At 41.2% G+C, this 26,078-nt stretch overlaps 1 protein-coding gene across 3 annotated transcripts in view; it reads right to left on the bottom strand.

Annotated features, from left to right (window-relative positions):
• MAGI2 (membrane associated guanylate kinase, WW and PDZ domain containing 2) overlaps nucleotides 1-26,078 on the bottom strand; it is a 1,385,030-nt gene that overhangs the window by 125,932 nt on the left and 1,233,020 nt on the right. For all 3 annotated transcript variants that reach the window (XM_045827541.1, XM_045827543.1, XM_045827544.1), the window contains 2 exons: nucleotides 21,313-21,505; nucleotides 12,771-13,019 (listed from right to left, as the gene is read on the bottom strand). In XM_045827541.1, coding sequence (XP_045683497.1) covers nucleotides 12,771-13,019; nucleotides 21,313-21,505 — 442 coding nt within the window. The remainder of the gene's footprint in view (nucleotides 1-12,770; nucleotides 13,020-21,312; nucleotides 21,506-26,078) is intronic.

Genomic DNA, 26,078 nt, shown 5'->3' with positions numbered 1-26,078 from the left:
AAATGTTATAAAACTATATTGCATCAATGCCAGGTATTGGGATAAAATGCTCAATAAAACCACATTTCTTTCTTTCCTCTATATCTCTCAACTGATTTCTGAGACTTGGCGCTTGGTAATTTCTCAGTAGGCCCTGTAGAAATGGCTGATAGTTATAAACAGGTGTTGCTGACAAGTCATGTTTCTCATTTTTACAGATGCAGTGTATTCTATCTCTGCCATCTTCTTTTCCCTTTTATAGCTTCTGAAATTGTGTTTTGTAAAAAGTCACCGGGCTAACTTCACACAGTTTCCCTGTTATAATAGGTAAATGTCAAAAGCCATCAGGTGCAATATCAGCTTTCCATTGTATCCCCCTAATCTCTCTGGTAGATAATAACTTCTTGCAATATTTTCTTAATCTAAGTGAAAACAGATACTAACCTAGGCAAATGATCCCTTCCGAGCCAGCTGTCCTTTTCAGTATATTATCCAGGAGACTACATGAATATTTATTGGTTCTTCATTTTCTCATAGAAGCCAGAGTTCCACTAACAGGGTGTATCATGTTGTAACTTGAAATAATGCACATTTTGCATGACTGGATAAAACTAAATATGAAAAGGCCCCAAGCACAGTGTTCAGGAGCTATAAGATCGTGATCATATATTAACTCTGAAAACAGCTTGCATTGTGACCTCTGAATGGCCAAATAGATCACGTCAGAGTTTCCCTACTTGAAAAGTGAGACCATCACTGCATACAGTTTTTATACCCTTATCTATTTTATCCAAACATTGCATGTTTTAACTTTATTTGGAATTTCTGCTCATATGTATTTTCTCTCATCCTTCGTACTTGAAAGCAAAGTAGGCATATGTTTCCATTTTTACTGAGCAGACATATGTCTCCATAATAATTTCACCTGAGGTCATCATCATAAGATGATATTTATTACTCTAAGATGAAAAAGAGAAGAGGGGAGTTGAAGAGCCTCAATATGTATTTTGTTGTTCAAAGTGAAATACCAATTGCACTCTAGAGGGAAGAGACCAAAAGTGTAAAAGCTCTTCACCAAAGAAAATACAAGGATAACAAAAAAGCACAGGAAAAGATCCTTAACATATTAGTCTTCAGGGAAGAAATGCAAATTAAAACCAAAGTGAGATACCACTAGATGCCTCTTAGAATGCTAAACTCAAACAACAACAGCAATGCCTCAAAATAACAAATTCTCTAAGGATGTGGAGCATCTGGAACCCTCATCCATGGGGATGCAGAATGGTACCATAGAAATTGGTACCCTATGAATCAGCAACCCCACTTCCAGGTCTTTATTCAAGTGAAATAGGAACCTATTCTCACACAAAAACCTATTTGAAAAGGTTTATAGAAACTTTATTCATAATTGTCAAAAGGAGGAAGCAACCTGAATATTCTTCAATTAGGGAATGGATAAATGCACTAAGGTGCAAACACACAGTTGAATAGTATTCAGCAATTAAGAAGAGACCGAATACTGACACATGAAATGACATGGATCAATCTAAATGCATTATGCTAAGTGGAAGAAGGTAGACTCAAAGGGCTACACACTGTGGAATTCCATTTCTATAGGACAAGGCAAAACTGTTAAACAGAAAGCAGAGCCCGTGGTTGCCAGGGCTGGGGGGTGCCTGGAAGGGCTGACTTCATTGTTACATAATTAAACACATTTGTCAACACTGCCAGGCTGTAGACCAAAAATGGTAATATTTACTATACATAATTAAGCCTTCAAAATGGGAGAAAAAGCGAAAAGGCAGAAGGTGATGAAGAAGAGGGTTTGGATGAAAATACATAGAGGCAAGTCAAAAAGAACTGACGCTGAGTGAGTAGAAGAGAGGAGGTGGGAGAGGAGCATGGAAGAAGTCTGGGAAAGCTTCAGAGATGATATGCTGCCTAGCCTGCATTTAAAAAGGTGGACCAGACTTTGCAGGGTGGGGGAGGGGGAGGTAAGGATGGGGAAGGCATCACAGTTGCAAGTGACCTGACTTGCAAAGGTGCGGAGCTGTGGATTAGCAGAGTCTGTGACTCTGTGTTGTGGGTGTGGGAGTGCAATGAGCACAAACAGACCTGGGGTGAAGGTGGCAAGGAACAGAACATGAGAGGCCTTTGGCTGTGCCAGATGAGAAGTCATTCGTGAATCAGGAAAGTTAAGGGATATCATTGGTTGTTTTAGAGTACCCTGGTGGCAGATGAAGGGTGGACTGAAGGATAAGAGGGTGGGAAGAAGGCTGGGGGTAGGGTAGGCACTTCAAGGCAACTGCAATGCTCCAGGGTTATGCAGTGGAAAATGGTTATTACTAACCACACATGGTTTTTAAATGAAGTGAAACAAAAGACAATTTAAAATTTAATTCTTCAGCCACACTAGCCTTATTTCAAGTGACCCATAGCCATGTGTGGCTAGTGGCTACGGTATTGTATAATGTAGAGAAGAACACTGCTATCATTGTAGAGAGCTCTAGAACCCCAACGAAGGCATTAGCAGCAGCAGTGGCGAGGGCCTGTTGTATTTAGGTTTTATATTTGGGAAGCATATTTGGGTAACAGCTTGCCTTAGTTTCTCAAGAGTGAAAATGCAGTTGTGCAGAAATTCAGCTACAGTGTGAACTTAGGTACTTAAAGTTTGTGATCACGCTAACTGATTGGAGCTGAGAGCCACACCTGTCAGGCTTCTTCGCCACTTAGCACCAGGGAGCATCAAGATCAGGAGCTAACTTGGTGCTATAGAATGAATGCTTGTCTTCTCCCCAAATTTATAAGTTGAAACCTAATCCCTAAGGTGATGGTGTTAGGAGGTGCAGCCTTGGGAAGTGATTAGGTCATGCAGGTGGAGTCCTCATGAATGGGATTAGTGTCCTTATTAAAGAAGACCCCTGTGAGAGGCAGTGAGAACTATGAACCAGGAAGCTGGCTCTCACCAGATATCAGAACTCCCAGTACCTTGATCTTGGACTTCCCAGACTCCAGAACAATGAAAAAGAAGTTTCTGATTTTTTAAAAAAAGCCACTGAGTAGCATACTGTCATAGAAGTCTGAATGAACTGAAACAACTTGGCCACCAGGTTTCATTATGTTTGAATTTCATCAAATGCCTATTGGAATGTGAGCAATTTTTCATCTTGCTGTTTATCTAGTAAAAAACCCCAAACATTTGAATGAAGATTTCTATGTTAGAATGTTCTACCTCACATTATCTCAACTGCCCTGTGCTGGATAGCCGAGGGGCAAACCCTTTTGAACTGTGTGCTCTTTCTTGCTTACTGAAAGATCCTCTTTCACAATGAATCCATAAATATACATTTTTATGATGAACAGTTTCTGAATAGAAGGTTTTGTGCACTTTACTCTTGAAAGCAGATGGGTTCATCAGTTGCCCAACATCTGGGTACATTTGTGAAGCAAACCTTTGCCTCGCTTACAAAAACAAAACCTGGAAGAAATCCAACTGGAAAAAGAAAATGCCAATAACAGGCCCCACTAGTTAATTAACATTTTTTTGACACTGTATATATTTTAGGAATGCCTAGTGAGCATCACTAGGAAAGGCTGACTGATTAACCTGTAGAAATGATTCCCACCACATACTAGCAATAGTTTGGTTGGGGAAACAATCCACCTTAAACTTCAAAATTATTGGCAGTCAAATGAACAGATAAAAAGAGCTTTTACCAGGATTTGGTAGGATTGGGTAGAATTCCTCCCTGAGTCCTTGGTGAAAGCTGAGGCTCAAAAAGAAATTCAACTTACCCAACTCCAAGTGGGAAAAATGTTCCTTAATAGCATTCTTTCAATACAGCTGAAAAATGGGGACAAATAACATGACTGTGTTCACTTAACAACATGCTTTTAAAGTGGTTATACATATGGGAACAGCTTTTCTCATGTGGTTGGTTGTTGGGAAACAAGAAGAAAAATAAAATTACAGAGAATTAAATCCAACTTGAGGCCCTGAAGAGATTATAAAGATAATGTGTCTTCTGCAAGAGTGACCTGCAGGCTTGGAGTTTATTTGAACCCCCCGGGGAGAGCGGTGGGCATTTTCCACTGGTAAAGGGTGATCCTGCTTGTAGAGTCTGGCTGTCTTTGCAGCTGCACCCCCCTGTGCCGTCCAGAGAATAACAAGAAGCTGCAGGACACAAGCCTGGAGGGAATAGCCACTGATCACCCACTTACGAGCTTTTAAGTAAGACAGCTGAATAGCTGAAGGTAAGAAGACATCTACACATTCACCTGCTGCTGCCTGGAGAGTCTTTGAGCACCATAATGAAAATCCTCCTGAAAAATGATTCCCTAGTGAGAAAAAGTCATGATTTATGAGCTCTATTCAAACAATAAAAAATAGTCTAGACTTTTAAAAAAATGCACTGTGAGCAATCACAGATTTCTTCGATAGGTTATATTGCTCCTCTTCGTGAGAATAAATAAGAATGATGGTGCTTCTCTGTGGACTTATTTTTACAATTTAATGATCTTTAAATCTGTTAATGCTAAGAGAATAAAATGTTTCCATGTGCTTTTCCATTTTAATAGAGGCTTCAAAGTTCAGATATCAGAATACTCAGAGTTTGATGCACCATCTTTTCTTCTTTGTCCACTTAGGGGTAGGACCTAGGCATCCAGGTATAAATTTGGGAACAAAACTGGTCATGCTCAGGATAGAAAAAAAAATGAAATTTAATCAATAGATCCTATTCACCCTGGATTTAGTTGGGTATGATCCTGTAAGGAAGTAATGTGATTCAGAAGTTGTTCACTTGGAACTGAAATGCATCGCTTTGTTAATGAGGGTTGTGAAATGAATTTGAAGTAATTGTTTTTTTTTTAAGGAGCTTGGGATGCCATCCAAACTCTCCTGTTTAGGACGACGTAATTATCACTGAGGTGGTGCTCACACAGATGGATGGTGAGTCCAGGAACAGTCTGTGCCAGGATGAAGGGAATCAGAGAGCAGGCTGAGGACCAGGCCTTTGCAACCCAGATGCTTCTGACTTCTGGGGCTTCCCAGAGGCACAGAGATGGCCACCCTAATACCGATTTCTTAGAGGGTGCTCTCATCTAAGACTTCAGTAGGCTCTGAACTGGCTATTGAAGCATTTACTCAGGCTGAGAACTGATGAAAAGTCTATATTCTGGGATACTGTTCTAGCTCCACTTTATTGTAGTGCAATTTCACATGCTGAGCAAGGACCAGCTTGCACACAATTCCTCCCCCTACGTCAGCGACTTTCAACCAGTGGGCCATGGCACACCGGTGTGCCACAAGAAGTTTAAAACGTGTAATACCTGACTATTTAGTCAGGGTCACTGACCTCTTTTCCCTTAGATTGTCAAATAAAAAAAATGATAATAGCCAACACAACAGCCGGCCGGGTGTGAGTGCCTTGTCTTAAACCATAAATATATAGGTCATATAATAGAGTTGCATCTTAATGGTGACATCATATAATGAGGTTACAGCTCATTGGTTAATTCTTGGTACCAGAAATCCTTATATACAAATATCAGCAAAAAAACCATAATATATATTTTGGTGTGCCACAGAATTTTAGTAATAAGTTTATGTGGGTCATGGGAGGAAAATGTTGAAACTGCGGCCCTAAGTGATCCTCGGCTGCGTTACCCATTCTCAGAGGTACATCTTGCTTCCTTTGAGGGATGAAACAGCTGGGCTTAGGAGCAGGGAAAGTTAGAGCAGAGCACGTTTACACTTCCACTTTCATGAGGACAGTGCAGGATCACTGTATGAGGATCGAATTCCATCCCACCAACATAAATCATGCAACAAATCCTTCAAAAATATGTTACCAGGAACTGTGAGGGACTCAAAGAAATGTCACTGTTCTTGCCCTTAAGGATTTTATAATTTATTAGGGGACACAAAATATAAAGACATAAAAAGTAAAATGACAATAATAGATTGTAATGACAGACATAATGACAGATGGGAAGCCAGGGAGCAGTCAACAATTAATGGGTTTGCAGACAAGAGTTTCATATAAGAGTTAATGAAAATACTTGAAGGAGATGGTGAGCGGTCAAAGAGACTGAGATTTTTGAGCTGCTTGTGAGAGCTGTTTATCATCTGGGCAGTAGTCTCACAGGGTTGCTGCAAAAATTAAATACAAGGTAAGATTCTTAGCACAGTGCCTGGGAGAAAGCTTGATAAAATTATTATTAGATAAGAGGAGACATTCCAAGTAGCAGAAGGCAAAATGTGCATACTGGATCAGTAGAGTGAAAGTTGTCTTCAGGGATACGTAACAAACCCAGCTTTGGTTGATAGAGCTGGAAGGAGCTGATGGTAAATAGTGGTCGTGTCTAGATTAGCTAGGGTCATGAGTATAAAAGAGAGACCTGTTTGAACTTTACCCTGTAGATATTTTTATCAGGGGTCTTATGATCAAAGACTTGTTATCAGAAGATTGAATTGTACATAGAAAGGTCTGCCTTCCTTGATGCATTTTGCCCCATTAACAACTACACTCCACTCCTACCCTAGCCCCTACTACCTCCTGACGCAGAAAGTGAGCCACACTCATGAATGTGAAAAGATTGATTTGATTTAAAACACATGTTTGTCAGTGCAGACTATGAACACAGTCTTATCTCTTTGTATGTGTTGATGTTCCAAAAGATTATGAAAACATTTACTTACTTTATGGTTTTGTGAGTTATATTTAGAAGCCAAATATTTGGGGGAAAGCTGGCATTTTATATAGAATTTCCTGCCCACCTCCCCTATTTCTTCTGTTATAAAATCACTCACAGTAACCATGTGGTGATAGCATCATGCCTCTTGAATGAGCTGCTACTATTAGCATTAAGCTCAGAGCGCTGTGTCCTTGAAGGAAACCAAAGCGGAGATTCACTTAAGGAATAAGGGGATATATGTTACAAAGCTGGTTAAGAACTCTGAAAGGAAACTTGCTTTTGAAAACTACTGAGAAATACAGAAATCAATGAGATTCACTTCGCAATTCTCATATTCAGCTGCATGGACATGACTTAAGTAACTTTCCAGCAATGACTTTTGGGGAAGGAACACTGATAGGTCAGAGTTTACAGTGAGCTAGAAAAGGTCAGGTTCCCAGCATCAGCACCAATTGCACCAATTACCTGTGTTTTTAAGGTGATCAATGAATAAACCTCAATAGGAAGGCTTGAGGAAAATCCACTGCCATAACCCAAAATGATAAAACGTAAAATGAAGTACTTAATGGTTGCTGATATTCAGAGGGTTCACTTTAGGGAAAAATTCTATAACTATGGGCCATTAATAGAAGTGTCCCCTGAGGTTACAAGTGTGTCAAGGCAGCAATTGCACCCTGAAGAGGGTCAGGTGAGGCTTGGGGGTGGAATCCACTGGGGAGGTTGCCTTTTTGCCTCCAGTAGCATCATTTGTCTTATTTCTTTGTGTTATAAAAATGCTATGGTTTATAGGTTTGCCAGGAAGTGACAAAAGGAAGAAAACACTGCCTTAAATTGCCTTAAAAGTGGAGCTGGTTTAGTGCAGTTAAGTGCTTGTTTCATATCACTTCTTGACAGAGTTTAAAATGAATAAAAGAGCTAAAAGTGTTAGGAGCTACCTTCAAAATAAAATCAAAATTGAAGGTAATACAAGTTTAAGCCAATGAGAAACTATGACCCAGGTCTCAAACTTACCCAAAGCTTTTAATACACAGACAAAACTGAACTAATAGTTTATTTTCCATGCTGATTCATGGTGTATGGTAATTTAGAGTTGGAAGAGCCTGTTCAGGCCATTTCCCCTTATATTTTAGATGGGGAAGGGGCACAGGAAGGCCAAGTGACTTGCTCAGGGACACCATAGTCAGTGGGTAAGTGGGAGTGAGGCTTGGGCCCATTGTTCAGTGCACTTTTATTTAGTTTAAATTTCCTTGTAATAGGGCAAGGAAACTATAGAAACCTTGGCTTTGAGTTTTGGTGGGAAAAATCTCAATCTGCTTCTCTTCTGGTTCAGTTTTATTTCAACATTTTTAAAAAATCTTCACCAGAGAATGTTTATGGAATTGATTGTAGAGAGAAAGAAAGGGAGAGAGACAGAAAGAATCATGAATTTGTTGCCTCTCATATGAGCCCTGACTGGGGATCAAACCCACAAACTTTTGGTGTATGGAATTATGCTCCAACCAACTAAGCCACTCAGCCAGGGCTATTTCATCCTTTCTTAAAATGCCATAAAAGACTTGCTAGATATACTTTTAAATCTCTAGAATAACTTTTAACCTCTAGAGCCTATAGACATCATCAAAGATTTTGAGAAAGTCATCAGGGCATTTTACCAAAGATGATGAACTCTTTTCTAGAACACCGGATTGCAGTGGGCCTTACTGAAAACCAGCAATGACCAAGCCTGGACTCCAACCTTTGCCAAAGAAACACACATGTGGAAACAAAGATTCCCAGCATGAGCACAGAGCTGAAGAATTGTTCAGAAGCCAGCAGCATGCTGCCAGTGATGCGTTTGCAATAAAGACACAGAAAACTGAGTCAGTGCCATTGGGACAACAGGAATGTAGGAAGGAAGGGCTGAAGTGGTCGTTCTCCAACTGGTGACTGCTTAGGTTGTTGCTGTGGCTGCTGTCCTGAATATGTTCTACCTCACAGCTTGTTAGGGGCCTGCATCCAAGTTTACAGGTTCCCTCAATTGGCTGCCAGCCTCCATCACTGGTGTCTAAGCTGCCCACATACGTCTACCTCAAAACTTTCAGCGTATCCTTTCTGACAAATTATAGAAAAGCAGGTGACTAAGGGTCATTTTGATTTCATCATTTGTACCAAAGCTTTTCTTGGGAACTCTGGTGGGAGAGCAGGTTTTGGGGGGAAGGGAGAGCAGGAAGCACCTGTAAGGTCTAGGTTACGCCTGTGCAATAAAACCTGGACATCTGGACTCAGCCTTGAGCTGAGAAGGCTCAAAGATCAACCTGTCACCCCCACTGCACATGGCCACAGGGACATTTTTATAGAGCAAGCATTCATTCACTTAAGTCAGAGGGCTGAGTCTAGTATCCTGTGTCTACAGACCCCAATGAGAGCGACAACAACTTCCCAAATATACCAAAGTTTCTAGGTTCTGAGAAGCTTCTCAGATTGTTTCCAATATTCTGCCTACCAATAATACGGCAATGAACATCTTTGTATGTAAATCTTCATTTGAATCTTTTTAAGAATTTAAAATGCAATTTCCTGTTACAGTTTACTCTATCCTAGGCTCCATTCTGCAAACCAATTTGTTTTCCTGTAGGTTCAATTTAAGGTGTGGAAAAAAATACTTAATTTTGGATAAAAATGCTCAGGAAGCTTTCCTATTCTCACTTTAAATCAAGAAGGATAGTCCTGCACCTCAGATAGAAATCTGAGATCTGTTTGCTCCCAGACAATACTTGGCCTCCTGAGTCACTGGCTTTGGAAGGCAGTATGCTGTTTAACTATATTATTGATATAAAGAAAATTTCTTATTTGTTTTGTGGGAAAATAATATTTTGAAAAAAATGTGAGGCTTTGGTAAAGAGCCTTACTAAATGTCAGGCAATAGTAAACCAGAAGTCTTGCCTTCCAAGTTCTCAATTGATTAAACCTCTGGCATCACTGGCAAGGCTGGTCTCTGGGCTGAAGAAAGTGTGAGTGTGCAGGGTGGGGAAGTTTACATTTGAGTTCTTCATGTCTCCTCTCTTCTCTGATATATTCAATAGAGGTGCCATGTTTGCAGGGACATTCTAATAGCACAGCTTTGATCCTGAATTTTGACGTTTCCCTTGACTTTCCTAATTGATTATCTAGTAAATTCTGAGGAGACTTCCCGCCTGAGGCCTCAGGAAGGGCACAGTTGGCTGGACCGACCTGGCTGCCACTGCTGTGTCCCCAGCACTGACCTGGGCTGCAGGGCGTTGGGGAGGTGGGGGACACTGTGCTCCCAGGAAGCCAGTGTGTGGGGAGGGGGGGCGGTGGCTCTCAACATGCTCATCTGCTGCTCATATTTCGCTGCCCGGGGCTCTGACTGAGCTGACAGTCAGTGTGAACACTGCGCTACCCAAGAAGAGTAAGCTGACGGGCTGGGGAGATAATCCCTGGCAGGGACAGTGGTCAGGATGGCCACAATGACATATTTGGTGCTTCCTCTAAGCCAGTGCTGTTCTAAGCACTTTCACGTACTAAGTCATTTAACTTGCACAGCAACCCCATGACACAGATATTAAAATGATCTTTTCTTTACAACTGAGGAAACCAAGGCCCAAAGAAGTCATGTATCTTCCTCAAGGTCACACAGCTGGTGAATGATGAGCCAGGTTTCAAATCCAGGCAGTCCGACTGTAGCACCTGAGCTGTTAACTGACCACTCCCTGGCCTGAAGTCAATGGTTTGCCCACCGAAGGTATAACAGCACTCTGTCTGCCAATGGAAAGGCCTCGGTAGCTGTGAGAAAAACCACGGATGTGTTCAAGATCCTTGGGCTCCAGAAAGAAACGAAGAAAAAAATGACACAAACCCCAGGAATGTTTGTGACTGTTGAGAACCTGACAGTGTCATGCTCTCCCAGTGTCACGAGCCCTGGATAGTGTGGCGATGGACATGTGGTACAAGGAAGGCTCTTTGCCATTCATGAGGCACTAAGCACTTCTCTTCAAAATTACAAGATGAAAACTATTGCAGAAGTATGAAACAGCCTCAGGTCCAGGGACCTTTTAGGCGAATGTTGCACATTATGAACTATAAACGCTGCACGCAAGCAGTTTAGCAGCTGCTCTTCCCACAGAAAATGGGGCAACCTGCGTTTCAAACTCTTTAAATTGAAAAGAAATAAATATCTGAAAAAAGAAGCCAGGAGGCATTATGAACTCCAGAATACATTTCCACTCCTCAGGGTGATATAAAATAATGCCAGTTTGAAAATGGTTAGAATTACTCTTTTGAGGTTTATTATCCCTTGGTCAGAAGAAAACATTCATGTGTTAATTGTAAGCATTTTCACCTGTTGCTTTCCAACTCTACCTCTGCATGAATTTCATGTGCAACAGAAAACACATTTGTGGTTTCTGTATGTAGTAAGTGCATGTGTGCACACACACTCCCTACACAGTTAGCAATAATGCTGTTGCACTTCGAATCAAGCTGAGACCATAAACATTATATGTTTAACACTTTCATTGTGGCAGTATACTTTTTATTTTTATTCCTCCTCTTTAGGTACCCTTCCCCAGTAAACAATCTGAATGACTAGGATGGTTGCAAAAACTCCTGGTGAACATTTTCTCCCAGTGTAAATTATTGGAAGACTGTTTATATAATTTACAAAAATCTTTGGTCTTGTGCCCTTTTAATCTTGGTGAATCCATCCTACTGACAGATTTCTGCTTTTGCTCTACACTTAAATGTTGAATTTATTGCTTCAGCTTATCATGAAGAAAAAGAGAAATGAAACTGTACTTTCAGATGGATGTAATTTAGTTTCAGTACGTTTTCACTGAGGTGTAACATTTCTATAGTTTTCACTCTTGAATTTGTCAAAGCTAAAACTAATCAGGGCACTTCTCTCCATTTAGTTCTGGTGGTGTTTTGATAACATTATGTTAATCACAAAAAGTTCTCATTCCTTCTAATAATTTGATTTCTTGCTTATTGTTTGACAAACACACCTCTCTCCCCCAACCATAGGCTGGAAACAGCCACAGTTTACAAGAATTTTAGAATCACAACATGACTCAATTATTTTTTCTCTTAATGCTCTCTATTCTGGTGTTTCTGTCCACAGCATTTTAGGCTAAACGACTTCAACGTGAGAAATGAATGAGTGTGCCTGTTGCCCCTTCTGTCTGCTTGTTGGCTGCTGAGTGACTTCTGGGACAGCACTGCTGGAAGGAAAGCCTTCGAAGAAGCCTGTGTATCGACAGAGGTGACTCACTGGAAGAAAAATTTGACCTCTGACTGTCCCCTGCAGTGCAGAGGCAGGGAACCTGAGAGTTGGAGGAGGCCCAGGAGGTAAAGTCCTCTTCTTCTGCCCTACGCACTGCTACTACTGGAGGGGAAGGCTCCCCCATCTCTGGCCCCACAGGGCTGTTTTAATGGCTCCTAACTGTTTTGTACTTCCACTCTTGCTCCCTTCCTATGATTTCATTTTCCACAAGCAGTAGGGTTCATCTTTTAAAAATGCAAGTTAGATTTCTGTCCACTGATTAAAACCCTCCAGTGGTTCCAATGGATTTAGAGCATAATCCAGACTTCTTCCCATGGGCAAATGAAGCCCTGTGCGACCTGGCTCCTGCCCAGTTCTCTGGTCTCACACCGCTCTCCCTGTTCACTCTGCCACAGCAGCAGCAGGCTTTTGTGTATTTCTTCAATGCTGAGCTCCTTCCCACCTCAAGGATGCTGCTTAGACTGCTTTCCCCAGATCCTCTGTAGATACGGTTTCATTCTATCGCATAGGAGCACCCCTCCCCTCGCACAAACACTGCCACCTCACTCTGCTTTATTTTCCTTCCAGTTTAAAATAAATTAGGAGTTTCTGTGGGAGTGTTGGGTTGTGGTCTCTCATTCCTCCTGAACCAAAGGTCGGCAACATTTGGCTAATCGAGTGTTAAGGATGCATTCTTTGTGCACACAGCCTGTGACTTTCAGGCTCCATGATATGCCTACACCGGTCCTCCAGTTTGCTTGTCAGTGTCCCTACCACCAGCACGAAATAAAACAAGACCTCTTATTCAAGGGCAGGCGAAGCTGTCACTTACTTATAGTGGATCCCGACTCAGGCCTGTTCAGGGAGCTGATGATGACGAAGCCAAAGCCTTCGTTCTCCTTTCGGTGAATGACCACGTCGCTGGTCTGCAGGCTCTGGGAAGTGAAGCCCTCAGGGGGAGAGGCATTGCCACTGGGGGCAGCGTGGTTGCTGTTGGTGTAGGTCGCGTAGTCACTGCGTGGAGAGCTGTGGTGGGTTGATACGGAGCCTGGACTCCTCCCGTTCTCTGGGCAGGGCTCCCCTGGAGCAACATCGTATATAGGCACTGGGTTATTTAACAAGGTCTTGATGGGTGCCCGCTGTGTACTAGGCACTGGTCTAGACACTGGCACTGTTACAAGACTGGTGTCTGTTCTCCCCAGGCGTGCAGAGCCTCAAACCCAGCTCTAAAGGTCTTGGGTCCTTTCCCACCTTTCATGGCAAACACAGGTAAAACCCCTCATCAGCTTCCTATGTGCTGCTACCTATTTGTATCTTCCTCTTGCTAAGTAACACGGCAGTGCCCCAGGACAATCTCTCATTATAGATATTGAGCTTCTTAGTTGCATAAAAATAAATGATCAAAGAAGGTCATGAAATAAGTGGACAGAATCTTAAATGGCCCTGTGCAAAAGAATTACTGAAAGAGTTTGTAAAAAATATGCATCTTCAGAGTGCACACATGGAACATTGTTTTTTAGTAGATTTAGGGAAAATTGGACACAGGAATCTGGGTGAGATTTCAAGGCCACACTTTCAGAAATGCTGCCGTAGAATCTTGGCAGTGGGGCTGACAGCCCAGCGGATGTCCATGTAAAGTGACCTGTCATAATTTTACTAAAGAGCCATGGTTTTATTTAATTCTGTTAGCCTAGACATGCTCATTTACTTTTGTGTAGGCAGGAAACATCCTTCTTAAAGCAGTTTGCTCACTCTAAGATCTAACAGTGTTATCAGGACGAGGAACGATGAATTTGGAATCATTAAGGGAGGTGTTGGAGGCCTTGCTCATCTCTGCATTATTAAGAAATACACTCTATTTTCAAAGAGACAAACCACATCACTACTTCCATGAGGAAGTGAGCCTACTCACAGACAGAAAGGATGGAAGGCTGGCAGCCAAGAGGAGCCAGTTTTTAAAATGAAAGTTGATCTGTCACCCAGAAAGAATGTTGTCATTTTAATTTAATACCTAGGTTATGGTATCTTGATTAAAAGAGCTGAAGTGGGCGCTCAGAATACTGTAATTAGAAATAAGATGATTTCATCTCCATCTTACAACTTAATTAGTGTACTCAAAAGATGATATGGAACAGAGAAATAATAAGATAGAAAAGAATCACAATTAGTAATTTTGGGGGAGGAGGGTCTCTAGATATGTTCTTCTGTTTAGAAATCTGGACAGTGTCTCGTATAGCAAGTTAAAATAATTAGCAAAAGTTCCAGTGAGGCTCTTAACTTGACAAGCTGCAGTTCAGGGAGAAAGAGAAAGAACAGACTACAAGAAAGGTTCTGTTACACTAACAGCTGAAGAAAGGGGAGGGGCATTTATTTACATGACCAGATTAAAAATGGCCTTACAAAAATGTATTTATTTTTTGTTTATAAGTACTGAATAAGACCATTGATAAATTTGATTTTTTGATTAAGATTTAATTAATTAGGTTTTAATAAAGGAAAACAGGTTCTTTTTATCTGTAGGAAATGTACCTAGGTCATAAAAAGACAAATGACAGTGTCAAAGCCTTTTCCTCTTTTCTACCAGAATTAAAACTGCTCGTAAAATGTAGCCTCTTTGCTAAAAACGTCACGCAAAGACATGCTGTGATTGTCTTGGCAAAGCACATGTCCTTTATCAGTCCTTCTGCGAGTTGGAAATAAAGTGATCAGAGATAGGAAGAAGAAAACAAACAATTATTATGCTGCAACATTAAATTGAAAATCTCCCCGAGTTATTGGAACAAATCAGTAACTAAATGTCATAGGCAGTGACAAGAGAGATCTCATTTTCTGGCTGTCAGAGTTTAGGGGGTTGAGAGTGGGGGCTGTCAGTAAAGCGGCTACAAAGAAAATTTATGGCTTTGCAATAAATGGCCAGGAGTGGCTATGCCACAAGTTCTAGAAAGAGGAATAAAATCACAGATGAAGTCAATATGAAATAAGTTAAATACATTAACAGGACACTTTTCTACTGCTTTTGGATTTCTCTTTCAATCTCTAGAACAAAGTTCTTTATCTTTAACAATAGGAACACATTAAAAACCAAGGAGTTAAAAGGACTTCCAATGATTGACTTGGAGGGATTGACTCCACATCATTTTTTCTGCTCAGCTGGCTCTGTGTCCAAATGAGACTCTCTTTTCTCCAACAACCCTTCTCGGTGTAGGACCTGCACATCATTGTCTTCGAATAATACAGTGAAGTGTCACAAAGTGGCTAAATTCCATGTGCATTTAAACAAATTCACTAACTTCCAGCATTCCTGCCTTATCCTTTTGTCTTACATGCAAATGAGTGTACAGAATTCAGTCATTTAGTAGATGCTCAAGTCAGATAATTAACCCCTAGGTTAAGCTTCGGTTTTGTCCCCACCAGTTACACTGGGTGTCGTCACTGGCTGGCGGAGAGGGTCTCTGTTTGGGAAGGCAAGAGTCGCTATGTCCTCCAGGTGAGATGCTTTGACTAGAACAATCAGCAGACTCACTTATTCCTGCAGAGTGTTGGTCTATTTGTTATTAAAATTAGTTGTCAGTGTTTTCAGATATGCAGACTTTATAGAAATACGGCTTTCTGGTTTCTCTTGAAATACTTGGTAGTGAATAGCTAGAGCTGGGCAATGGCTGCTCCCTTGATGGACTATGCAGTGTCCCAACCGCTCCCTGATGTCTCTTGCAAATTCCCAATTTGCTAATTTACCCATAGAATGGGGGGAATGCGGGGCCAAAGGGACTTATTTAACTGGAGCCCTCATTTCCCTTCTGGATCACACACTGGGCGCCAGGACTCCAGGACTCTGTCATCAAACAGACCTTGCCTGCTTCCAAGGCGTGTCTGGGCCTCTTCTCAGGACTGTTCCCAGGAAGATGATAGCACTGCAGATGCTCGTATCTTGTGCTGAAGCATGGCTGATGAGGTTTGTGTGTGGACAGAGTCTGGATGTGTGGGTGGGGGTCAACATGTACGTGGACCCTCAGGGTGCCTGATGGAGCAGGGGCAGCCCACAGACTGTGGCCCTGCACTAGGGGCTGACCTGCCTGAGAGCATTTGAGTCTGCACACGCCTGGTTCACCAAGACAGACAACTTATTTAAATGGGTGACATGCTCATACGCAAAGCATAGGGGAATACATTTTGAATTGACAGAAGGTGTAGTGACCAGGACCAGGAAATTCACTGGCTTCTGAAACACCATCTAAACTTTTCACCCAGTTGCCAAGAAAACTTTCCCCTTTTCAGCATTAGGATAAGAATTAGATGTTCCCTTAGGTGTTAGAGAAAAGATGGTGGTGTTAAGATGGACTGTAATATATCTTTTTTCTTTTATCTTGTCTGCTTGTATTTTTAAAATATATTTTATTGATCATGCTATTACAGTTGTCTCAGTTTTTCTCCCTTTGTCCCCCTCCACCTGATACCCCTTATTCCCTCCAGCAGTCACCCCTTCAGTTCATGTCTATGGGTCATGCATACAAGTTTAGTTACTCCATTTCCTGTACTGTTCCTAACAACCCCCTGCCTATTCTGTAACTACATATTTGTACTTCTTAATCCTTGCATTTTGCCCTTATTCACTCTATTCTCCCTCCCAACTGATAACCCTCCAAATGATTTCCATATGTACGATTCTGTTGCTGTTCTGCTTAGTTTGTTTTTTAGATTCAATTGTTGATTGTTTGAATTTATTGCCATTTTAATGTTCATAGTTTTGATCTTCTTTTTCTTAGATAAGTCCCTTTAACATTTCATATAATAAGGCCAGGGTGAAGATGAACTCCTTTAGTTTTATCTTCTTTGGGAAGCACTTTATCTACCCTTCCATTCTAAGTGATAGCTTTGCCAGATAGAGTAATCTTGGATGTAGGTTCTTGCCTTTTATGACTTTAAATACTTCTTGCCATTCCCTTGTCTGTAAAGCTTCTTTTGAGAAATCAGCTGACAGTCTTATGGGAACTCCTTTGTAGGTAACTATCTGCTTTTCTTTTGCTCCTTTTAAGATTCTCTCTTTAACTTTTGCATTTTAATTATGATGTGTCTTGGTGTGGTCCTCTTTGCATCCATCTTATTTGGGACTCCATGTGCTACCTGGACTTGTATGTCTATTTTCTTCACCAAATTAGGGAAGTTTTCTTTCATTATTTTTTCAAATAAGTTTTCAATATCTCGTTCTTTCTCTTCTCCTTCTGGCATCCCTATGATGTGAATGTTGGTATGTTTAAAATTGTCCCAGAGATTCCATAACTTACTCTCATTTTTTGGATTCTTTTTTCTTCTTATTATTCTGATTGAATATTTTTTTTCTTCTTTATGTTCTAATTCATTGATTTGATTCTTGGCTTCATCCATTTCACTGTTGATTCCCTGTAAATTTTTCTTTATTTCACTTAGTGTAAACTTCATTTCTGCCTGGGTCTTTTTTATGCTGCTGGTGTACCCAGTGAGATCCTTGGGCATCCTAATAACCAGCGTTTTGAACTCTGTATCTGGTAGATTGCTTATCTCTGTTTTGTTTAGTTCTTTTTTTTTTGGAGTTTTGTTCTGTTCTTTCACTTGGGCCATATTTTTTTGTCTCCTTATTTTGGCAGCCTCTTGTGTTTGTTTCTATGTATCAGGTAGAGTTGCTTTGAGTCCCTGTCTTAGTAGTGTGGCCTATTGTAGAAAAGGGCACCCATGAGTTAGATGGGGTGGAGCCTTAGGTAATCATCAGGGTGGGGCAACCTGAGTGAACCAGATTGATGGAGTCTCTGGTATGGTTTCACTGCTCTGTGGCTCTGTGTGGTGGAGGGCTCAGAAAAGGGACAATGGCCTCTGCCTGGCCTCTGGAGTTTTGTCTGGGAGGAAGCTGACTCCCAGCACTTGCCCTGATGCCAGACACTTCAGTATTTTCCCATATGCCACTGGTACCCTTCCAGTTGCTACCCTGGTGCGGGAACCCAGACAGAGTGAGTCTGCATAAGTCCTAAGTCTATCATAGGTCCTTTAAAAGCAGATGCTTAAAAATCCCATGGTTTTGTCTGCTGTCCCCATCCCCACTGATTTTTATATACAGAAGTTATGGGGACTTATCTTCCTGGCATTGGAACCCTGGGTTGGGTAGTCTGGTGTGGGGCTAGGGTCCCTCACTCCTGAGGTATCCCTCCTGATTTTTATCCACCTCACATGAGTGTGGGACCACCCATTCTGCAACCCCTCATCTCTGCTCCTCCTGCCCATCTGGATGAATGTGACTTCTTTAATTCCTTGGTTGTTGGACTTCCATACATCTTATTTTCTGACGATTCTGGGTGAGAGTTGTTTTGTAGTGGCTGCATGAGGAGGCAATCTGTGTCGACCTATGTCTCTATCTTGACCAGAAGTCAGACTCTAATATATTTTGATTAAGTTATAAAATTTTCTTTCACATCGCTTCTAGATTTGCACTCTGGGAAATTCCTTAGAGACACACTTCTCTATGAATAGTGTATATGCAAAATATTGTGTCATAAGGGTGAACATCTCAAGTTTAGCTACTAAACATATAAATATTTATACTTTCAGTGTAACAATTAAAAGCACTCTTCTACTATCCTTGGGGAAAAAAACAACTAAATATTGTATCTGGTGGCATGAACATCTCTTAAAACTCATTTAAAGTGCAAGATCAGTAATAAAATTATCTGTCAAATAAAATTCAGTGCACTGCTGTGTATTTCCTTCTTTTTCTCCACAATATCTCATTTTTAAGGATCTAGTTTGTCATTGCCTAATTAAAAATACTGCCTTTATATTTGTATGCCATTTCTGTATTTTAACTTTAATTATATACTTTTTTATATTTAAATATTTGGAGCAGGTTTTTGTGTTGTTTAAACTTTTCCCAATGTAACTCATCAGTCTGTACCTCTCATATTGGATGTGTTTTTGTTTTGAGCACCAGCTAGGAAGCCAGTGCCCAATGTCTTCTGAGGTGGTGGTGGGACATTCTACTCAAGCCACAGTAAGCAGGTGGCTGATGGGTGTGATCTCTATGACCCCCTTCTTCCCAGCTCCTTCTCTATAATATTACTCCTTTGGCACAAAGGTGGCAACACTGTCCCTCCTTTCACTCATCTTCTGTCTCTTCACAGCTAATTGCTCACTTCTGATCAGCTAGCAATCATCTCATCATGAGCCAGGCCTGCACCTCCCACTACCTTTAGTTAGGAAAGCATAATGATGATGATAACAACAACCCTTGAAAAGGCATCTCCACTAACATGCACATTTGGTGTTGTCCCTTCTCACTGTAGAGAAATGGCAGCTATGAGGAAAGGCTGTCTTCCTATGAGTTTTGCTTTTTAAAAATCTTTTTTTACTATTTCTAGGCATTTACTTTCCTATCCTTTGCTGAACTTAATCATTTTCAACACTGATGAAGCTTTCAAGGAAGAGTGGGCTGAATTAACTTGGAAACTCTCCTGGTGAGAATGAGCAGTCTGCAGTAGAACATTTTAAAAAATTAAATGCACTTGAAATGCACTTCAAAGCCCAAATTAGTGAAAGTGGTAAGAACTGCAGCAAAGAGCGTCTTTATGGAGGTCACATGATCCAGAGAGTGCAAGAATACATTTTTTTTTGCAGCATTTGGCATAAACTCCAATAAATAACCTGGGTTGGTTAGAACAAAATTTAATTTGCAATTATCAGCTGGTAGCAAGGGGGGCATGAAATTGTGTTGGCGCATTGGTTTTGCACTTTGCAGTTATTTCCTCATAAATCAGGTAACTTTTTAATTTATCTTTGGGTTATAGAACATATAGCACAGCAAACTTTTTATCGAAAACCACTTTGTAGTGAGAGACAGTTAAATGTTAACCAAGAAAAACTGTCTTCTGGCATCTTGCCCAAGAATAAGAATAATTCAAGGTGTTTTACTTCTTTGGGTCAAGTGGTATGGCAGGAGTTTCTAAAGATGAATGACATTTCTTAGCAAAACCTCTCTATGATACAAGATATATGGCAGTTTCTACTGGCGAGGGCTGGCAATCCTTCTGACTTGCCCTTTTCAATGATTGCCCTTGCTCAAAGTCTAGTTTCTAGAAGGCTCAAATAAAAAAGGACTTTTTGTTTGACTAATAAATTTTATCCTATCGAGTCATTCATAACCTGTGATTATCCAGCCAGTGCCTCCCCTTTTAAAATTCAAATATAACAATAACGCATATGAAAGACTCTTTCTCCTTATGGTTGGCAGTGACATTTGCCAAAGATTGGTCTAATGTCTTTGTGTTCAGTGCGGGTGGGGATGGAAGTAGAGGCAGGAGGGGACTGAGAGTGGTATATAATAAAATAAGCCCTGGCCAGGGAGATGAGTCTCCACATCATCGCTGACTCTGTGGACTACTGGCCAAGCAACTACACCTCTGGGTTTCAGTTTTCTCACCTGTAATACAAGGGAGGTGGAGCTCCTAAGCCCCCTGCCCCCAATCCTAGCATTCATTATTCTGTACGAGGATTAGTCAAGGGGCTGAGCAGAAAGGCCAGCAGGCAGCAGAGGCAGAAGGCGACAAGTGAACATTGCTGGTGCTGCTGCTCCTGTGATTCCCAGAGCCAAGTGCAATTGGTGTGGGACCATATTCCCAATGTGCTTGAATGCTTGGATTACAAAAAACTATGTGATGCTTGTAACAGACAGATTCCTTAAAATATAAATCCTTTTTGGGGAGTAGAGATGGTGAAGAGTGAAACTGAATCATATTAGGACTCTGAGGGCTGACTCTTACAAGTGTGTCTTCGGTGGATTCTTTCAGGAAGCTGGGAAAATGGTTGTAATGGGAATAATTACTCTTTATTTATCTGTTTCATAAATTTAGAGTTACATGAATAGTGTTTCCTCAAAATGATGTACAGCTGTATTTCTGTAAGTTGAGATAATAGTTTTATTGTTACCTTTTATTAGGCTCTACAATGGAAGCCAATTTTCCATCCTTGTTGCTTTATTATAGTATCAAAACGCTGTGGTTCTTGATTTGTAAACACAAGGAGGAACATTTACAAAAGCCATATTTTTCTACTATAATGTTCTTATAACTAGTATCTACTAAGCAGCAAAGAGCACACATCTTAAATTAGCCCCAGGCTTTGCTAGAAAATTTTAACAACTACATTGAAAATGCAGGCCTGGAAGACTGCTGGAGTTGTACTAATGGGGTGAAAATCCACGCTTTCAAAATCACTTATAGTTGGAATATCAAGGCTGGTTTTTTCCATCATATAATATAGAAATTGATTTAAAATTTTGTTCAAGTGTCTTTGGCATGTCTCATAAAAGCTTCTCACAACCTAATCTCCAACTCTTGCCACTGCCCGAGGTTCCATACCTGCACATAGCACCTTTCTTCTCACAGTGAGGTTGACCTGCCCGTTCCGGGCTGCGTGGTGCATGAGGTCGATGACATAGCGGTGCGTCTTGCCAGCCACTGGGATCCCGTCGACATAGACGAGCTCGTCGCCTGGGTGTAGGCGGCCATCCCTGTCAGCTGAGCCCATGGCAATGACGGCTCCAATCAAAATCTAGAGAAGCAGTGAGAAGAAAAGGATATTTAGATTTCAAACTTTTTATATACGTATAAGTATATAAAAACTTGGTGGAAGAGTTTATTCCCGCATTTTACCCCTTGCCCCAAACCTGAGCACGTACTTGAAAAATGAAATGTGGGAGGCTGAAGGAGTGCCCTTCTAACTCTTCCAGCTTGCTCCCTCCTTCTAGAGAAATATCAGTTTCGACTCACTGCTGCTATTGGCCATGAAGTTTGGGAGATATTCACTACCTGGTTCATAATTTACCACCCTTAAGCAAACTCTAACCCCAAATAATCTGATGCTATCAGCCACCATGCAGGGGCTCTGAATTGAAGCAAACTGGGGATTGACTCCTGGCTCCCATTTGTATTTGTGTGGCCTTGGGCAAGGCCTCTCAACCCTGTGAGCCTCAATTTCTTCACCTGCACAATGGACTTTTTGGGAGAATTGAATAAAACAATGCATGTGTAGCATTTAACTTTGCTCACGGCACACAGTGAATGCTAAAAAAATATCAGGGGAAACTCACTGCCAAACATTATTAAACTCCGATAAAGGTTCAAAGTGTGGTCTTTGTTTTGTTTTTTTGCTGTACTTTGAAAAGCTGCAGGTAAACAAAACAAAGCAAAACTCAGTTGGCTTTTCCTGGTTAGTTGACTTAAAAAATCTCAGTCAAGTCTGTTCCAGAATGCTTCATTCCTTTCATATCATACTTCCTTCAAGCACTGTCCTATGTGCAACGGGCATCCTGTTTCTGCCTGTGCCCTGAAAGGCTTCTGCTCTGAGGTATCTACCACGGCAGGAATGAGGAGGTGACCAGCTCAGAAATGTGCATTTTATTTCAATTCCCTGAAGCAGGGACTGAGATAAAAGGCATGAAATAAGGTTTCCCACTTCCCATTAGAAGCACTCAACTTAGTGTCCATCTATAATGCTTTTTTCTTTCCCAGAGGAAAGATAATAGTACTTAGTATTTTAGTTTTGCTGTTTAATCTATAAACAATTATTCTAACTCATGAACAATAGACACTATTTTTTTTTGCCAAGTGGCTTAGCCACACAGCATCTGAAGGCAGGAGTTACCATTAGCCTGATAATATTACAGAGCCTATGCTCCATGTTTTTTTTTAAATCTTTATAAAATGATCCCTTGCTCATAGGTTGATTTCTTTCAGGTGCAACAATTTCTTTCAAATCCCATAGCTGTGGATTCCAGCCAGTGTGCAGGCTGCCGCATTGTGACCTGCAGGCTGGCATGTGCTCAGGCCTTTGTACACGGTCACACTGATCGGTGTGGCCTGTCAACATGGCAACCAGATCTGAATGCCCGGACTTCTTAGGTAACGCAAAATGATAGTCTGGAGTTTTCTTTTTTCCCTTGGTCCACTGAATAGCTGTTTTTGCCCAGAGGAGTGAAAATTCCCCATCACTACAACTGCTTTTCCCATATTCCTGGAGGGCAGGTGGGGAGTAGATTTACTTCTATGTTGAGCATTAGTGATCTGGTGAGTAATTCATTATTTCTCTCACAGGAAAGACTTCATGTCCTGCCCTCAACTGGCCGTCCAGTGTGGCTCTTTCCCTGCAGTCCTCTCTGCCCACCTGGTGTAGTCCAGCCGTCAGGCATGCCTCTGACAGTCTGCATTTTCCCTTATTGTCATGCCAATTTGAATTTACGAGTTTCTTTCTGAAGGTGTTCCAATCAATTCTTTAAAAATCTCAGCCCACTAAGGAGCATTTCAAAGATTTGCTAAATGCTTTGTGCAAAAGCTAGTTAAAATGAACATCTATGTTTCTCTACTGCTCCATGAAAAGCTGCATTTAACTGGGTTACCTAAAGAAAAGCCTTCAAACTTTAGGTTTTCTGTTGTGAGAGAGTTTATAGATGGTTATAGAAAAAAATATGGCTTGTGAACTTCTTGGATGGTTAGTTTTCAACTTTATGCCATAGTTCTGATTCTAACTGATCAAGGTGAACCAAAAAAAAAATGTTCTAACTGAGAGAGCCATAGCTGTAATCTGGCCCTCAACAAAAGGTGTAAAAATAAAACTTCATGTTGGAAAGTTTCTGCTCCTCTCTAGCTAAAGGAAAACAGCAGAGATATACAGATACCCTTGAAGTTATTTTGTGTGCTATTAGTTTAATATCATTCTTTAAAAGGAAAATCCCAGTAAAGCACCTGCTTTTCTGCTGTATTACTATAGTCTAAGGTACTCTCCTCACTAATAGATTCATTTATCCAGCAAATACTTATTGAGCTCAGGGACACCTCTAGGTGCCAGGAATCCAGCAGTGAACAATAAACAAAAATTCCTGCCCTACAGAACTTGCATCTTAGTGATAAGGCAACAATAAATCCAGTAAATGTGTAGATTATGTTGGATCTAGCAGGCATGTACTATGAGAAAAACAGAGCAAGGCAGGGTGGTGGGTGGGAGTCAGTCTGGGGCTGAGTCGGTCAGAATAGGCCTCGGCGAGAGGCTGACATTTAAAGACTGAAGTTCACCATATTTTTACAGAACTTGAAGCTTTAATATTCAAACTTTAGTTTGTTTTATCAAATATTGTGTATTTATTTCTAAACAAATTATATTCAATTAATACTTCAATTGAATATCTAAGTGTATATATTTGATATAATACTTCAATATGATTTATTATATAGTATTATATAATTATATATACATATTTATTTATATAATTACATTACATAATCCATCCCCTATCTTCAAAAAGAGTTGCCATAGCCCTGGCCAGTATGGCTCAATTGGTTGGAGTATGATTCCATACCAACACTTCAGTCCACACTGGTGGACTGAAAGGTCATGGGTTCTATTCCTGGTCAGGGCGTGTATGGGAAGGCAGCCAATCAATGTTTCTCTCTCCCATTGATGTCTCTCTCTCTCTCCCTTCCTCTCTGTCTAAAAGAAATGAAAAAAATGTTTTTGGGTGAGGAATAAAAAAGAAGGTTGCCATAGCTATTAAACAAATGAGTTGAAATGAGCGGGGTGAACTGGAGTAGGTATCAGGGCAGGCTGTCCATTAGTTATATATGTATTAGTTACATTTGCCCCTCCATCAGAAACTGCCGTCTTTGCTGGGAAGATGCTGGCCATGCTGTAGGGGAAGTAAGAGAGGCAGTATGGCCCCAGCAGTAAGGGTGGATGGAAATGTTGGACTCTGTTTAACCTTCTTTGAGTGTTTAACTCTCTGTAGCCTCAGGCTTGGCTGACTACCCAGAGAGCAGGAATGAGCCCAAAGATAAACTTGAGCCCAAGTCCCCCAGGAAGGAAGGCAATGAATATATAGTATGGATAACTGCCTGATGTTGTCTGTTAACATAGAAAGGCATTATTCTCTCTGATAATCTACGTGACTACCTAGCATATGGTTTTACGATGAACCCCTATGAAAAAGTCCTGGGAGTTCCTGTCCTGGGAGGGGTGGATTTATTCCCAGCTGGCCACCACTGGGAGCAAGCAGCTGCTATGCCCATGTATGTGTTTCTCCTATTAAAGCCCTTATGAATTTGAATAGGCTACATGTCAGATCTTTAGAATTGATCCTGAGTTTAGACTTTTGGGGGGCTTCCCTCCAGTACACACACAGTCAGTTCTGCCCTCATGCTCTTTGTTCTTAGCTTTTGGCCCTGTTGCACATTCATGCATGATATTTCAGGGCTGACCCAGAGCCAGCTCTGTGTGACTCTCTACTCAGGAAAAAACAACAACAACACATTTTTTTCTTTATTTTGCTTTGTACACTTGGCACATTCTTAGTTTATTTCCTGTCTGCCACTGTAACTGCAGGGATTAGATAATCCATAATTGCTTCTTGCATTGTAACTCATATTGGCTTCCCAGTGTATATACTGTGGTCATTTAAGCTCTTAAAAACATGCCTCAGGATATCTGATCCCTTAAGTTAGTAGTTCTCAAACTTCAGGGTGCATGCGAATCACCTGGCGAATTTGGTAAAACAGAGTTTTGGACCTACCCCTGAGAGTCTGATTCTGCAGGCCTGGGGTGGAACCTGAGATTCTGCATGTTTAACATGTTCCCAGGAGATGTGGATGCTTCTGATCTGTAATCTATCACACTTTGAGTAGCAAAGTTCTAAGTATTCTCACTGGTCCAATGGCCATAGGATCTGTGGTCTCACTGGTCATGTTCTAAGTCCCTGAAAGGACTCTCCCTCTGGTGCCTCGCCCTAACTCCCTGCCCCATCACCCTGGTCACGTCCCAAGTCTGCTGAGGGACACCCCTGAGTGCATGGTCTGGGCTCCCTGACTCATCAGGCTACACTTCTGTTCTGGGCTTGGTGACCCCTGGGTACACTGGCTAGGGAGCCTCCTCAGCCACCACTGGCCTTGCTCCTTCTGGCCTCACTGGATTCTTCAGCTTCTGCAGACCTTTAGGCCCACTCATTAGTTTTCTCACTGTTCTTGGAGGAGTTCTTTATTGTGCCTCTATTGCGCTGGCTCTGAAGGAAGAGATTTGTGGAAAAACAGATCAAGAAAGACACCCCCCTACATACATACACTGAAAGAAAAACTCACCCATG

Source organism: Phyllostomus hastatus, unplaced genomic scaffold (assembly GCF_019186645.2).
Source record: "Phyllostomus hastatus isolate PE091 unplaced genomic scaffold, TTU_PhHast_1.1 phas_scaffold_78, whole genome shotgun sequence".
Lineage (NCBI taxonomy): Eukaryota > Metazoa > Chordata > Mammalia > Chiroptera > Phyllostomidae > Phyllostomus > Phyllostomus hastatus.
The sequence above is the reverse complement of the archived record's forward strand: the minus strand, read 5'-3'. Positions and strand labels throughout refer to the sequence as shown.